This window comes from Danio rerio, chromosome 2, assembly GCF_049306965.1.
Source record: "Danio rerio strain Tuebingen ecotype United States chromosome 2, GRCz12tu, whole genome shotgun sequence".
NCBI classification, from domain to species: Eukaryota; Metazoa; Chordata; class Actinopteri; order Cypriniformes; family Danionidae; genus Danio; species Danio rerio.
The window spans coordinates 52,064,419-52,078,735 of record NC_133177.1 but is presented as its reverse complement, the minus strand read 5'-3'; the positions used below and the strand labels follow the sequence as shown (position 1 = coordinate 52,078,735).

At 33.5% G+C, this 14,317-nt stretch overlaps 1 protein-coding gene across 5 annotated transcripts in view; it reads left to right on the top strand.

The window, feature by feature from the left end:
* Positions 1-14,317, top strand: part of LOC101882795 (uncharacterized) — a 53,283-nt gene that overhangs the window by 22,798 nt on the left and 16,168 nt on the right. The window contains exons 19-29 of one of the 5 annotated variants that reach the window (XM_073930613.1): positions 798-851; positions 1,113-1,196; positions 1,299-1,379; positions 3,374-3,523; positions 3,610-3,768; positions 5,963-6,046; positions 6,150-6,299; positions 8,735-8,893; positions 8,978-9,076; positions 10,084-10,260; positions 11,575-12,319. In XM_073930613.1, coding sequence (XP_073786714.1) covers positions 798-851; positions 1,113-1,196; positions 1,299-1,379; positions 3,374-3,523; positions 3,610-3,768; positions 5,963-6,046; positions 6,150-6,299; positions 8,735-8,893; positions 8,978-9,076; positions 10,084-10,243 — 1,180 coding nt within the window. In that variant the 3' untranslated portion in view covers positions 10,244-10,260; positions 11,575-12,319. Of the gene's footprint in view, positions 1-797; positions 852-1,112; positions 1,197-1,298; positions 1,380-3,373; positions 3,524-3,609; positions 3,769-5,962; positions 6,047-6,149; positions 6,300-8,734; positions 8,894-8,977; positions 9,077-10,083; positions 10,261-10,348; positions 12,320-14,317 lie in introns of those variants that run through there. The other 4 variants (XM_073930615.1, XM_073930617.1, XM_073930622.1 and 1 more) reach the window with 4 other exon arrangements.

The window sequence follows — 14,317 nt, the reverse complement described above, 5'->3', positions numbered from 1 at the left end:
AAGGAACGTTTGTATACAAGACAGACATCACAATATTACTAACATACAGCTCGCTAAATGCTAAATAACTATCACATGGTATGATTAAGAAGTTTAAAATCAAATCTGCCTAAGGAATTCAAATCAAAACTGCCTGAGGGATTTATCAAACAACAAAGCACACACAAAACACCATCCCTCCAGTGTACTGAATTTACTCAGACGTTCCTTCAAGTGGACTATATTAGTGGATTAATGTAGGGAATAGTAATTGAGGTGAAGATTTTGGTTACAGCATAGCATCACAGAAACACTGAACTTTATATTCTGTCACATCGGCGCTCTCTAGTGGCACTAATGCGTAATAACATTATTAGTGCTCATCACATTTCTACAATATTACAGGTATAATGCATTACCATTTTGATTTATATTTGACTTTTATAGTTTTAACTTGTTTTGGTAAATTGCTCTGGTCATTTTTATATTTCTTTGCTTCAATTTACTTTTATTTAAGTTTTTTCTCAAAAATGTCCATTTTTATTAACATTTAATCTACATTTTGATTGCTAATTGTTTTACAATATTAAAACATCACACGGTGCGTCATTAGCAAAAGTACTTTTCATGACAGTAATTTGTGTTCATTTGAATAAAAATACTGTATGGGAATGAATTAAGGTTTTATATTTTTATTACCATTATATTATAGACATATTCATCTCATTCAACAGTTAAATATGCACTGGCATTGTCCTTCCTGTGTGCGATTTTTCTATATACCCATATTAAAGATTATGTTTGTGCTTGTTTTTCAGTATCAATAAGACAAGTGAAGAGGACAGTGATTCAGAAAGATCAAATGAGTTTCGGTGGGATGAATATTTTTATTTAACTCTGACTTACACCATTTCAGAGTGATACTGTATATATATATATATATATATATATATATATATATATATATATATATATATATATATATATATATATATATATATATATATATATATATATATATTTCATTTTGAATTGATTATATTTTAATTCAAGTATCAGGTTTATTCAATTTATTCTGAATCTTGAAGTGCAGCTGCATTCAAGATGGTAAACATTTTATAAAATAATCACAGGTTTTCGTCTGCAAGAGAGATTTCAGATGATAGTGATGAAGACAGCTTATCCTCATCTCTTAGCGACTGCAGCAATGAAATCAAGTGAGAAAATACTGTTTTTTATATTTATGATACTAATAGAATATATAAATGTATGTGTTATATTATATTTGCTAATGCTGGTTATATGTGTTTCTTCTGAAGTGATTCTGCTGAGCTGGACAGCATAGAGCAGATTCATGGCTTAGAAATCAGGATGTGGAAAACTGTGTCTGGGCAAAGCAGGTATAAAGCAAATCTGCATTGCTTAAAGTGATAGTTCACTCAAACATTTCCTTACCATTTACTAATACTCATGTGCTTTAAAAATGTTATGAATGTTTTATTTTGTTCTGAATACAAAACAAGATATAAATCTGAATAACTCTAGAAAAAGCAACCATTGACGATCAATAGTTAGAACAAAATCCTGCTACTGCTTTCCAAACAATCTTCAGTACATCTTTCATGTGTTCAACAGAAGAAAGAAATCAAACAAATTTGCAACAAGTGAAAGATGAGTAAATTATGGCAGAATTTTCAGTTTTGGGTGAACTATCCTTTTAAGTTCCTTTAAGTTGAAGGTGAAGCTGATTACATAAATTATTGCTGTGAAACAATGTAGCTCTTGATGTATTGGACAAAAGTTAGATTAGAGAAAATCTACATTTTATAAATCTTTATTTACAAGTATCTCAAACTTTATTTCACTTAAATCTTAAAATCAAAATCTGACATAATGATTGAATCTTCTTGCAACAAACTGTGTTTGTAGTGTTTTCTGTCTCTCATTCTATGTCATTAAAATGTTTACTTTCGTTCACTTAACAACATTTTATTTGACTGTCACGTACGTAAATTATTCTGTCACAAAATAATATAAAATTCTGTCCTAATATCCTTATATATATATATATATATATATATATATATATATATATATATATATATATATATATATATATACACTGTAAAAAATATCCGTAAATTACAATTTTCCATATTTAGTGATTCATGTTTTTGATTATTATTATTATTCATGTGTTTTAATTGCATTGTGAGACCTTGATTTTTCCTTCAACAATTTTTGATGCTGAAAAGTGACATTTTTAATAGTTTTATTCTACATATTTACAATATACTAATATTTACAATACACAAACCTGGTAATAAACTTTTTGTGCTATTTTACAGATTTAATTCTCTATATTCTATTTATTATACAATATAATGTTTCAGACTAATAAAATAGTCACTTTGTTGAACTGAAGAATTGAAATTTTAAACACTAAAGGTCGACAGAGCAGAGATCAATGTCCCATAATACAGGGTAATTCAAAAAGAATACCATAATTTTGAAAATCGAGAACTCTGCAAAGAAGAAAAGGAGAGCTAAGCTCTTTTTGTCGTTGATTTAAGGAAGCTCTGAAGTTTCATTTGCTTGCTCATTTGGTCGGAATAACTGCAGCTATCTGAAGTTTTACGCCCGAGATGCTACAGAGAGTGTGGAATGAGTTAGAGTATCAGGTTGATGTCACTCGAGTGTCTATAGGGGGTCATATTGAACATATACAGTATAAACTTGTTCTCTGCTGTAAAAACTTTAAGTGCTGTTCACATTGATTATGACATGGTCACTACTATCAAGCATTGCAGAGATCGCTAGTGAACTACAAGTTGGTCAAGAACTACAAATCCATGAATTCCGCTTCACATACACCCGGTTTCCTTTCACTGATTACACACTCAGCTGAATCCTGTTACTATTGATTTAGACTATTTATACACCCTGCACCTGTTTGTTGTCACTGAGTCGTTTGTTTTGTATTGTATGTTGTTCATGTGCTGTGTTCCCGTACTTCGCCTTAGTTTCTTGTTTTGTTTATTACTGTTCTTTTGATACGTTGATACTTTGGATGTCCTGTTGTTCTTCTGTTGTCTGCACAATTTATCATTCATTAAATGCACTTGGATCCACCTTTTTTTGTATCGTCTCTCAACGTATAATGACAGATTAACTTCCCAAGGTTCCATCATGTTTCTTTGATTAAATACAGATTTTCGAAGTTGTGGTGTTTCTTTTGAATAACCCTGTACAATTCATAATTGTAAATAAACAAAAAACTGTAAATAAACACCTAAATTGTAAATCACAAAATACAGAATCTGTTAATAAACAGATGTTTTTAAGTCTAGGCTATCTTTACAGTTTTACTTTACATATTTTGTATTTGTTTTAGTGTATTTCTGAAGTGCAGTGGCTCCAGTCCTGGCACACAGTCTCTGCTGTCACGCATAGAGCTCACACTGTCGAAAAACATGGGAAAAGCTAACAGCAACTGGGAATCTTTCCTACAAGCTTATAACAAATGCAAAGGGATTTCTGCAAGGTAACAGTAATGATTGCATTGTTAAATATTTTGCATATAAATCACTAATAATATGAACTGAATGTGTCTTATTTTTATTACAACAGTAGTCCTGCGTTTGATGAGAGTGTGGACGTTCTGCTGGCATCTCTGCACACTGTGTCTGGTCTGAAAAAGCTGCAGTTGACCACGGACAGCCTGACTGAAAAGTGGCCCCCAAAGATCTTCAGGCTGTGTCACATGTGCCCCAGTCTACATCACATCTGGTATGATAAGCTCACTGTTGTTTGAAAGAAATCTAAGCCGGAAAATGAGTTAAACTGGATTTCTGCTCAAGTATCTGGTTGATCAGACCAAATAAGAAAACTAGATTAAGATCTGGTTTAGTGGTTTCACAACGCTTGATAACATTTTTTTCAAGAGTTACCTCAAGGTTTCAGTGAAGAGTCAGTGAAGTTGACTTCTCTGTTGAAGATCAAGAGATATCATGATCAGAAATATAATGAATTTAAATACATTTACAAGGCAGGAATTAAACGCTGCTGATCTAGCAAAAAGTAAAGGCAGCTTAAAGAAATTGTTATTTTTAGTGCTGGGCAAAAGATTGTGATTCATTCATTTATTCATTCATATATTCATTTTCTTGTTGGCTTAGTCCCTTAATTAATCCGGGGTCGCCACAGCGGGATGAACCGCCAGATTGTGATTTATCATACAATTTTATATGATTATTTGCATTCTCATATGCAATATTCAACGGTGATTTTCTAAATTAATATACTGCCCACTTTCATTTTAAAGGGCTCCTAATTTACAGCATTTATAATATGTAAGATTAGTCTTTTGTGTCTGTATGTGTCTGTATAGTTTCAGCTCAAAATACCCATCAGATGATTTATTATACAATGCAGATTATGCCTGTGGCGGGCTCAGAGCAAAGTAAAGCTGATTTTGCAGCCTATGCATTAAAATGCAAATGAGCTGATTCTCACCGCCCACTATTTCTACATGTTTGTATGTTTCTTATGTGTTACTGTACGTCAGATACAGTGCATCCGAAAAGTATTCATATCGCTTCACTTTTTCCACATTTCTTTTAATGCTATAGCTTTATTCCACAATGCAATAAATTCTTTTATTTCCTCAAAATTCTACACACAATAGCCCATTGTTGCAAATTTATTAAAAATAAAAAACCTGAAAAATCACATGCACATTAGTGTTCACAGCCTTTGCCATGAAGCTCTAAATTGAGCTCAGGTACATTCTGTTTCCACTGATCATTCTTGAGATGTTTCAGCAGCTTAATTGGAGTTCACCTGTGGTAAATTCAGTTGATTGGACAGGATTTGAAAAGGCATAGACCTGTCTATATAAGGTCCCAGGGTTGAAAGTGCATGTCAAAGCAGAAATCAAGCATGAAGACAAAAGAATTGCCTGTAGACCTCTGAGACAAGATTGTCTTGAGGCACAAAGCTGGGAAAGGTTACAGAAAAATTTCTGCTACTCTGTAAGTTCCAATGAGCACAGTGGCCTCCATCATCCATAAGTGGAAGATGTTTGAACCACCAGGGGCCTCATGTATCAACGCTGCGTAAGCACAAAAACTTTGCGTACGCCAGGTTTCACGCTCACGTTTGGATTTACTAACGATGAAATGAACGTGGGAATGTGCGCAGGTCCACGCCAACTTCATGCCTGGCGTATGCACATTTCTTGTGTGTGTTTGTTTTATTTCCATTGGCGACTCCTAGATGCAGTTGTGTTAAATTGCACTCTACAAAGTGTCTTAGAGCTGTGCAATGGCAGCTGAGACGGGTTCATCCGCATTACCTGCAGGTATTTAAGGTTACCATACCATGCAGTTGACCAGCCAAACATTAAAGCGCAATTTGCAGCAGTCACCGTTTTTCCCAATGTAATCGGAGCAATCTACTGCACACACATTGCTATAAAGGCACTATATAAAGATGAATTTGCATACGTGAATCAGAAACATTTCCATTTAATAAATGTGCAAGTAAAATATGATGCACAAACTTATTAATGATTCCTACTTGTCTTCCTCGTGATGAAGAGTAGGCAAAATCTGATATGTAGCGGGGGGAAAAAATAATGAGTTCATCAGACGCTGGATTCGAACCGAGTTCATGCTCGAACGTGTCAAAACATGTTGCATGATAAGTCATGCATGATTTATCCAGGCAAATATTTGTATTTAATCAAGAACATTTGTTACTCCTTTTGGTCATCTCTTTAATGATGCTGTGTTTATTCATGTGAGGGTTGGATCAACTTGTCAATCGCTACAATAATCCAATCAATAAATGATGGAAATAATTCAATTCCAGTCATACATTTGTTTTCCCAGGAGGAAAAGATGATCACAAATTCAGTTTCATACTGACTTTATACTGACTTAGATGGTACAAATTTTATTATTGTTTTCTTATTTGTCAGTTTGCAGGTGGAACATGATAAGAAATACAGTCTGCTCAATGCATCCTCCTCTCTCAGCGTCACCAGAAACACCACAGACTCTGTGTAAGTTCATCTCCAACGGTCCTGGTTGTAAAGATAGTACAAAGATTTCTAATATGAGCCTAGAATCGTGCAATTTTGACTTACACATTTCTCTCTTTTTCAGCTGTACGATTGCAATTCATTTGCCCCGTGATGCCATGACAGAAATATCTCCATCATTCCTTTCATTCACATTTCCATGTTCAGAAATTTCTAAACTGGATGCACAGTATCTCTTTGAAACTCTTGGCTTTCTTAAAGGTTTGGATGAAAGGTAAGATTCTGTTTTATCAATATGGATAGTATCATACACCCGCCGCGAGACGCAACGCAATTGTTTTTTTTCTAGTTTCAGCTTGACGCAAGTGGCATTTTGACGTTTTGCACCACGCTGTTTAAATAGCAAATTAATTTGTGCTCATATGTGTGCCCATAGGCATTCTGATCTAAAAAAAAAGGAGGTATGTTAATGCGCATGTTTGGTGCGTTGTTATTTTGAAGAATCGCACAATAGACCAGTTCAGAGCAGGTCTAAAGTCCAGTGCAGTGCGTGTTAGTTGTGTGCCTCGATTACACATTGCTTAATACACACAGGATGTAGAGCAATATAGAAATATCTTTAAAAATAAAAAAAAAATTAAAGGATGAAAATATTACAAAAATTTTCTACATTAATATAAAAACCACTGCCTTTGTGCCTTCTTCATCTTGGGGGGCTTTTTTAGTATATTCATGACAACTTGCTTTAGTGTAATGTTATTATTAGTAGCAGTATTATTTATTACATGCATATGTATATTTGTTTTATTAAAAACAATCTTAGATTTTGCCCACTTATCAGGTTTGGACCATATGGGGCATAGCATGTGTGTTTGGATATAACTTTTTTGACCACATTTCATTGTTATTGTTCATTTCTTCGTTTACTAGAAATTAGAACTGAATTTAGAAATAGTTTTGAAACAAGCTTTAGCGTGTAACAAGCTAAATTAATTATGTGTAGGCTAGTGAAAGAGTGAAAGTAAAGAATGAGGAGGCTCATCTCTCATCCTTGTGCTGCAGATGCTCTGTTTAACTGTGTTCTCACTAGTGAAGTGCTCAGTTTTTACACTTACAATGTCCGCCTTGTAAATAGTAAATGCGCTATGGCGCAACGCAAGTGACTCTCAAAGGGAATGGGAGATGAGACTCTGATTCTCAAAACACACCTATAACTCAAATTAACAGAATAAGCTCAACCGTGTTAGACCATGCGCCACGATGCAAAGTGTATTTTTCCGTCCTTAAAATAGCAAAAGTGGATTCAGACTCACCCTTAATGCTTTGGACTTTGCGCCTAGATCATCAACATAGAGCCCTTAGTATTTAGTTAGAAGACACTTTTAGGACTTAGATTGATTTTACTTAACTGGAAACAAAAAATAAATCCTCCACACTGCTCAGCACTGATAAGGTTGTTGGTTGTGTCCTGCCTGCAACTTGAAAAGAACATTTCATTTGAAATTTTAATGAAGTATGGAACCCATTTATTGAATACTTGAACAAGAAAGCATCAATTAAAGCTTAACAGAAACCGTTTATTTATTTTTCTTTTCCTTATTTATTTAGTAGTTTTTTCCCTTTGTTCCCTGATTTTTTTCTTGCCTTATTTTTCTGTTTCCCTTTACCCCATATACAGTATATGTTGTTAAAAACTGTTGTAAAAAATAATGAATTAACGTAACATTTTGTATCAGCATTTTTGTGTCAATGTAAAACATTCATTCATTCATTTTCTTTTTGGCTTAACCCCTTTAATAATCAAGGGTCACCACTGTGGAATGAACCGTAAACTTATCCAGCATATGTTCTACACAGCAGATGCCGTTTTTAACTGCAACCCATCACTGGGAACACCCATACACTCTCATTCACACACAAACACTATGGCCAATTTAGCTTACCCAATTCACCTATAGCACATGTCTTTGGGCTTGTGGGGGAAACCGGAGCACCTGGAGAAAACCCACGACATCACAGGAAAAGCATACAAACTTCACACAGAAATGCCAACTGGGCTAGCTGAGGCTCGAACTAGTGACCTTCTTGCTGTGAGGCGACAGTACCCACTGCGCCACCTGTCTCCCCCCTACTAAGTAGAACCTATATTATATACTAATATACTAATAGACCCTATATTAAGTCTGACCTTAAAGGCATAGTTCACCCAATTTAATTTAATTTACTTCCTTTTTACTCGCCCTCAAGTGGTTCCAGTTTCTTTTTCTGTATAAAACAAAAGAAGATATTTTAAACAAAGCTAAAAACTTGCAACCACTGACTTCTATAGTAGGGAACACTAGAACTATGGAAGTCAGTGGTAACAGTTTTTTTTCCAACTTTTTAAAAAATATCTCCTTTTGTGTTTAACAGTAGAAGGAAACTCAGAAACGTTTGAAACAAGTAAAGGGCGAGTAAATGATGACAATTTAAATTTTTGGGTGAACTATTCCTTTATTAGAAGAATTTACATGTCTTATCCTCAGACTGTAAGTAAATATTCATTGTTAGCCTCTCTATCATATAGATTTCAATAACTATTTCAAGTCAGTAACTGATCTGAGGTATGTCAAGCTGTAACCGTTATCCAGTTATAGCCTTTTTTACAGGCTTTCAACAGAATTAGTGAACTCTCAATTAACCAAGTTGTTTTGCTTGCTTAAAATCTAGTTATGAGGAGCATGAAGGGCTTGTGGGCAATTTGATATCAGCTATGCTCTTCGTTCCTGGTCTGCAAAGGGTCGAATTCAAGATCAGCAATCTAACAGAAAGCTGGGTGAGCAGGATACTGTCTTTATTGGAATTCTGTCCCGGTCTACAGGAGATCAGGTACGGTATGAGGAGGCTTAAAACCTCTTGCGTGTGTTATTTAGAGCTGAGACAGAAAATGTAAATACATCTTCATGATTTTAGGTTTAACTGCATAGAAAGCAATGGCTTAATGTTGGAGGATGTTGTTCGGATTTTGCAGAGCTCCCAGATGAATTCAGAATGCAGGATCATCATTAAAGGGTCTGTCTTGTAATCTAATTTAACCATTTATTAAAGAGTTGCAGCATATTTATTAATTGATGGGTGACCCAGATAGATGTTTTCTATGCATATATCTATACAGTTGAAGTCAGAATTATTAAACTCCCTGAATTATTAGCCCCCCTGTTTAATTTTTCCCTAATTTCTGTTTAAGGGAGAGCAATTTTTTTTAACACATTTATAATCATGATAGTTTTAATAATTAATTTCTAATAACTGATTTATTTTATCTTTACCATAATGATAGTAAATAATATTTGACTAGATATTTTTCAAGACACTTCTATACAGGTTAAAGTGACATTTACAGGCTTAATTAGGTTAACTAGGCAGGTTAGGGTCATTAAGCAAGTTATTGTATAATGACGGCTTGTTCTGTAGACCAATATATATATATATACAGTTCTGTTTGGTACTCGAGAATCTGATTGGCTGATACCCGTACAGCCTCTTTACCCTTTGTGCATTACTCCGCCCACATACAGCCAGCAAAAAGCAGACACTACAGATCTAAAGTTTAAAAGATGCTTGCTCAGTTGTTTAACTGTCAGCTTATGATTTGAATCCAACGAGGAAAAAAGTAGTTCCTCATACAAAAGGTTTTTTGAGACTCTACATGTTTTTATATACACAATTATGCCGTCTATTTATGCCGTCTGTATATTTAAATATAGTTATTCAGAATATTCTATTCTTTATTTTATAATAATTATTATGTTATAGGAAATCGGAATGTGTAAACATCTCTATCGTCAAGTCACACTGACCAAAAAACATTAGAAAATGCAATTGGTCAAGAAAATTTGTCAATTAGGTCTATGGAATAAAATAATACATTTTTATTACAAAGCATTTTCAGTTTTGGTTTTCAGCCAAATTCATTACAAATTTTCTATTTTTATTTTTTTTGTCTGCCCTGGATTTTCATTTCAGCATCTCTTTAGTTAAATGATTTATTTTATTTTATGTTTTTTTTAATGTTGCAGGATGAAGTGCAGTAAAGCATCCAGTGATGGGAAAGTAAATGTCACCTTCTGCAGAGACCCTCTCTCAAAGCTGCTCACAATACATAACATTAAACCAGAAGACAAGCCTGGTGATGATGACTTCGAGGAGCTTGATGATGAAGACTTTATTGTTCTTTAGAGAAAATGAGGCCTATAGTAAGACAAATTTTTATTATTAAGATAATCTTCTTTTGAGTAACAGCTTTAAAGATTTTTTTTAAACCTAGTTATAACTGTCTTTCAGGATTACAGCTTCATGAAGCATTCCAGTCCTTTGAATTGTTAATTTTTAAACTAAATGATGTATCAAGGCTTGTAATTTTTTGTCTTTTAATTTACAGTGGTGGAAGAATTAAACACATCACTATTTATCTCAGAAAACATATTTCTAAAGGTGCTGTTGATTTTAAATTTTCACCGGATGTTGCTAACAACCAAAGAAATCCATATATGCAAAGAAAATAAATCTAATTAGTTAACAAATGAAGCTATGTGAAATGAAATAAAAAGACGGCAGGAAAAAGTATAGAACACATGAAGAAAGGGAGGCGTAGAAAGGCAGTGAAAGCCCAGACAGCAGCTGAAATCTCTCAGTAGTTCTTCAGCAACTCTCTGCCCTTTGTCACTGTAAATGAATATTGGATGCTTCAGTCCATCTACATTAGCAGTATGATGAAGATAAAACCATGGACAGAAAGAAAATCAAGCTGTAGAATGGCCCAACCAATCACCTGAGCTGAATCCAATAGAAAATACTAAATAAAGATCTGTGAAAATCTCACACCCGAGCAGTTCATGTGACTTTATTCCCCACATTAGAAGTCTCTTAAAGCTGCTATCATCAAAAAAAGCCATATTATTACACATAACTAATTGTTCAGATTTTGTTTTGTTTTATTTTTATGTTTGTATTGTTGGGGTTTAAAAAAAATCTGGTTCAATTTCATGTCAACAGCTGCTTTAGAAATATTCCCAGAAAAAAAACATGACAATACTTATTTTCCCCATTATATGTCAAGTACACTAATAGGCCTATTATTGATGTGCTGTATGGACTAGACTCACGGACATTATAAAATCCTATAATGCACCATAAAATGTTTGTAAATTTAACTAAATAAATATAACACTATAATTGTAAATATAATGTCTCAGTGGCACTTTTGAGCTAGTCTGAAATAGTTGCCTTTCTGCCAATAAATGTCTCGTGGGTTTTGAATTCACAGTTGTGTAGTTTCGAAAATGAAAGTGCTGTTGCTGAAAAAATGACAGACCCACGGTTTGCAGTTTTTGCCACCCAGTTCTGTTTTTTTTTTTATTCCTAACACTTGCTGAAGGAAGGAACTTAGAAAAGAGTGGTTGAGTGTTTTCCAGTAGCTTATTTGAAGTTGCTTAACACTGTTTAAAATTACATCCTGTACGTGTGCGTGTGTGTGTGTGTGTGTGTGTTTGTGTGTTTCCTCTTTACAGAGGACAGCTTTCAGAACACAAGGGTGTGAAGACGGCTGCTTTAGCTTATTCAAAACATTTGAACTTGAAGTTTACTATAGATTTGTACTTGAATTATTTTTTAGCAAGACAGGTGGTTTTCTTACATATTCAAATTACAAAAATGGCTAATGCATAGTCACACTTTAATTTATAATAAATTGATTTATTAATAAATAAAAATAAATACATCTCAAACTACTCAGATTAAGCTGCATAGGGTTATTTTGAAAAATCTTCCACTGATGCAAGTCAGATAAACTATTTAGGAAGCTGAAAAAGGGTCTCTTTAAAATTAGTGATGGTGTTTAAGAAAATAAAGAAAATTATTCTAAAGTATTTGTCAGATTATATATTTGTAAGAAAGCTACAGTATCATTCTACAAGGGCGAGTTGTAGTGATATATATATCCATAGTTTAGAACTAAATAGGTAAATATTTTTTTATCTACAGTAGCTCTTTTGATTGGAATAGTTAACTTGGTTGTATTATAGGGTTACAAATAAAAAGTATATTGCAAGGGAAGTAAAACGTACAAGGTTAATTGCACTTTGATTTGTTCATTGATTGAATTTTTAATATTGAGAAATGTAAATAATTTGATGATTTGTGTATGTGTGTTTTATCTTACACAGTTTGGAAATATGTATAAATTGTTGTCTTTTTACTTTTTGTTTGATTTCAAATTTTTTCAAATAAACCAAAACGCTTAATACTTCATAAAAATGGTGTAATAGAACCAGTTTGAAGAGTTCTTTGATTTGGAGACTCACAAATATTACTTACATATTTTATCTTAATACCTGACCAATGTAAACCAAACCTCCTCATATAGATAGAGACAACATAACTGAGGGTTTTATAAAAAAAAGTGCTTTATTTACATAAAAAATAGCACTGTCAGCAAATGCAAAACTAGTAATTTATATATCAAAAATAAGTCTCTTCTGTTAAAACAATTACTCCTCAGAACAAGATAATACAGTTTATTAAACAATATAATAATGCAAGAAAATGATGATTAGTTACATTACATTTAGCCTACTATATATTGCACCATAGTAGGCCGTGCCCACTGACACTCAGATGCTTAACTTTTAACTTCGTTCATTTTCCTTCAGTTTAGTCTCATCAGTGGTCTCATCAGTGGTCTCTTTATTCATCAGTGGTCTCCACAGCGGAATGAACCACCAATTATTCCGGCATATGATTTACACAGCAGATGCCATTCCAGCTGCAACCCAGTACTGGGAAAACACCCATACACACACATACAATACAGTCAATTTAGTTTATTCAATTCACCTACAGCACATGTCTTTGGACTGTGAGGAAACCGGAGCACCCGGAGAAAACCCATGCCAACACAGGGAGAACATGAAAACTCCACACAAAAATACAAACTGGTCCAGCCTGAGCTTGAACTAGTGACCTTCTTGCTTTTTAGGCAACATTGCTAACCACTGAGCCACCATGCTGCCCCTAACCTTTACTTTGAATAATTTGCATATCTAAAGTAAACTGAATCCATTTGCTTATTTAAGTTTTTGACATATACTCGATGTAACACTTTATTTTGATGGTCCATTTGAGTATTAGTAGACTGTTTAATATCTGATGATGATGCTCCTTTAACAGACATTTAACTGACCTTAAGAAACTTTGTTAGTACGTGTCAATTTACACTTACACTAACCCCAACCTAACAGTTTACTTATAATCTAATGAGAATTAGTTGACCTGTAGATGCAATGTAAAAAACGGACTATCAAAATAAAGTGTGACTCTTTGTTCAATACATTTAATTAGAATCACTTTCTATATTTGAAATCTACACTGCATAGCTTTTCAAAGGCTTGAAAGGTGTAAAGGGCAAAAGAACACACTCAGCATCACTTTAAAATAACTCGTATGTATAGCTTGAGTGCTTCTTTCCAGGAAGTGGTTTTTTACACGTTGCCTGCAAAGTAGGTGAGGACAGAGGAGTCTCAAAACAGAAACCACGCGAGATTTTCTTTCCTATCTGTATCACATGAACAGAAGTTCTTAAAAGTCACATTAAAACAACCTACAGCACATTCACTGCTGTTTAAAACTGAGGATTGAACAACTGACAATACTGAGTAAAATACTTTTGTCACCACCACATGGGTCACAATTGCATTCAGATGTTTGCCAGATTTACTCCAAGATGACTTGCATTACATTAAAGAAACATATTTTTCCAGTGTTCCGTCAAACCATCTTTGATGTTAAACTATTGTCAGGATATATTATATATAACAGAGTTAAAAACTGACAATAAAATATTTAGACCTTTCAGATGCAGACTTTTTGTCTAGTCAAATAAATCTACTCTATGATAGCCAGGTTACTTCAGCTCAAATTTGGGTGAAATATGGACAAACCAAACAAATAGGTTTAAAAATGTCATTAGCTGTTTAGTTTGTCTCTATTTTTACTGAGCTTGGGTTAAAACAATCTATGGTTGTACTTAGTGATGGACAGTATTTATGATAAAGTATTTCAACATATTTTAATTACAAAATAGTATTTTGTAATTTGTATTTGATAAGGTTTATGAAAAATGGCTTTATTTTCTATCAAAATACTTTAGAGTCTTGTATTTTGCATTTTTTAAATAATGTAAAATACTTTGTAAGAAGTCTACATGATGACATCATAAAGATGCAGCCTCTGATTGGAGCTTTCTCAGTTATTTGC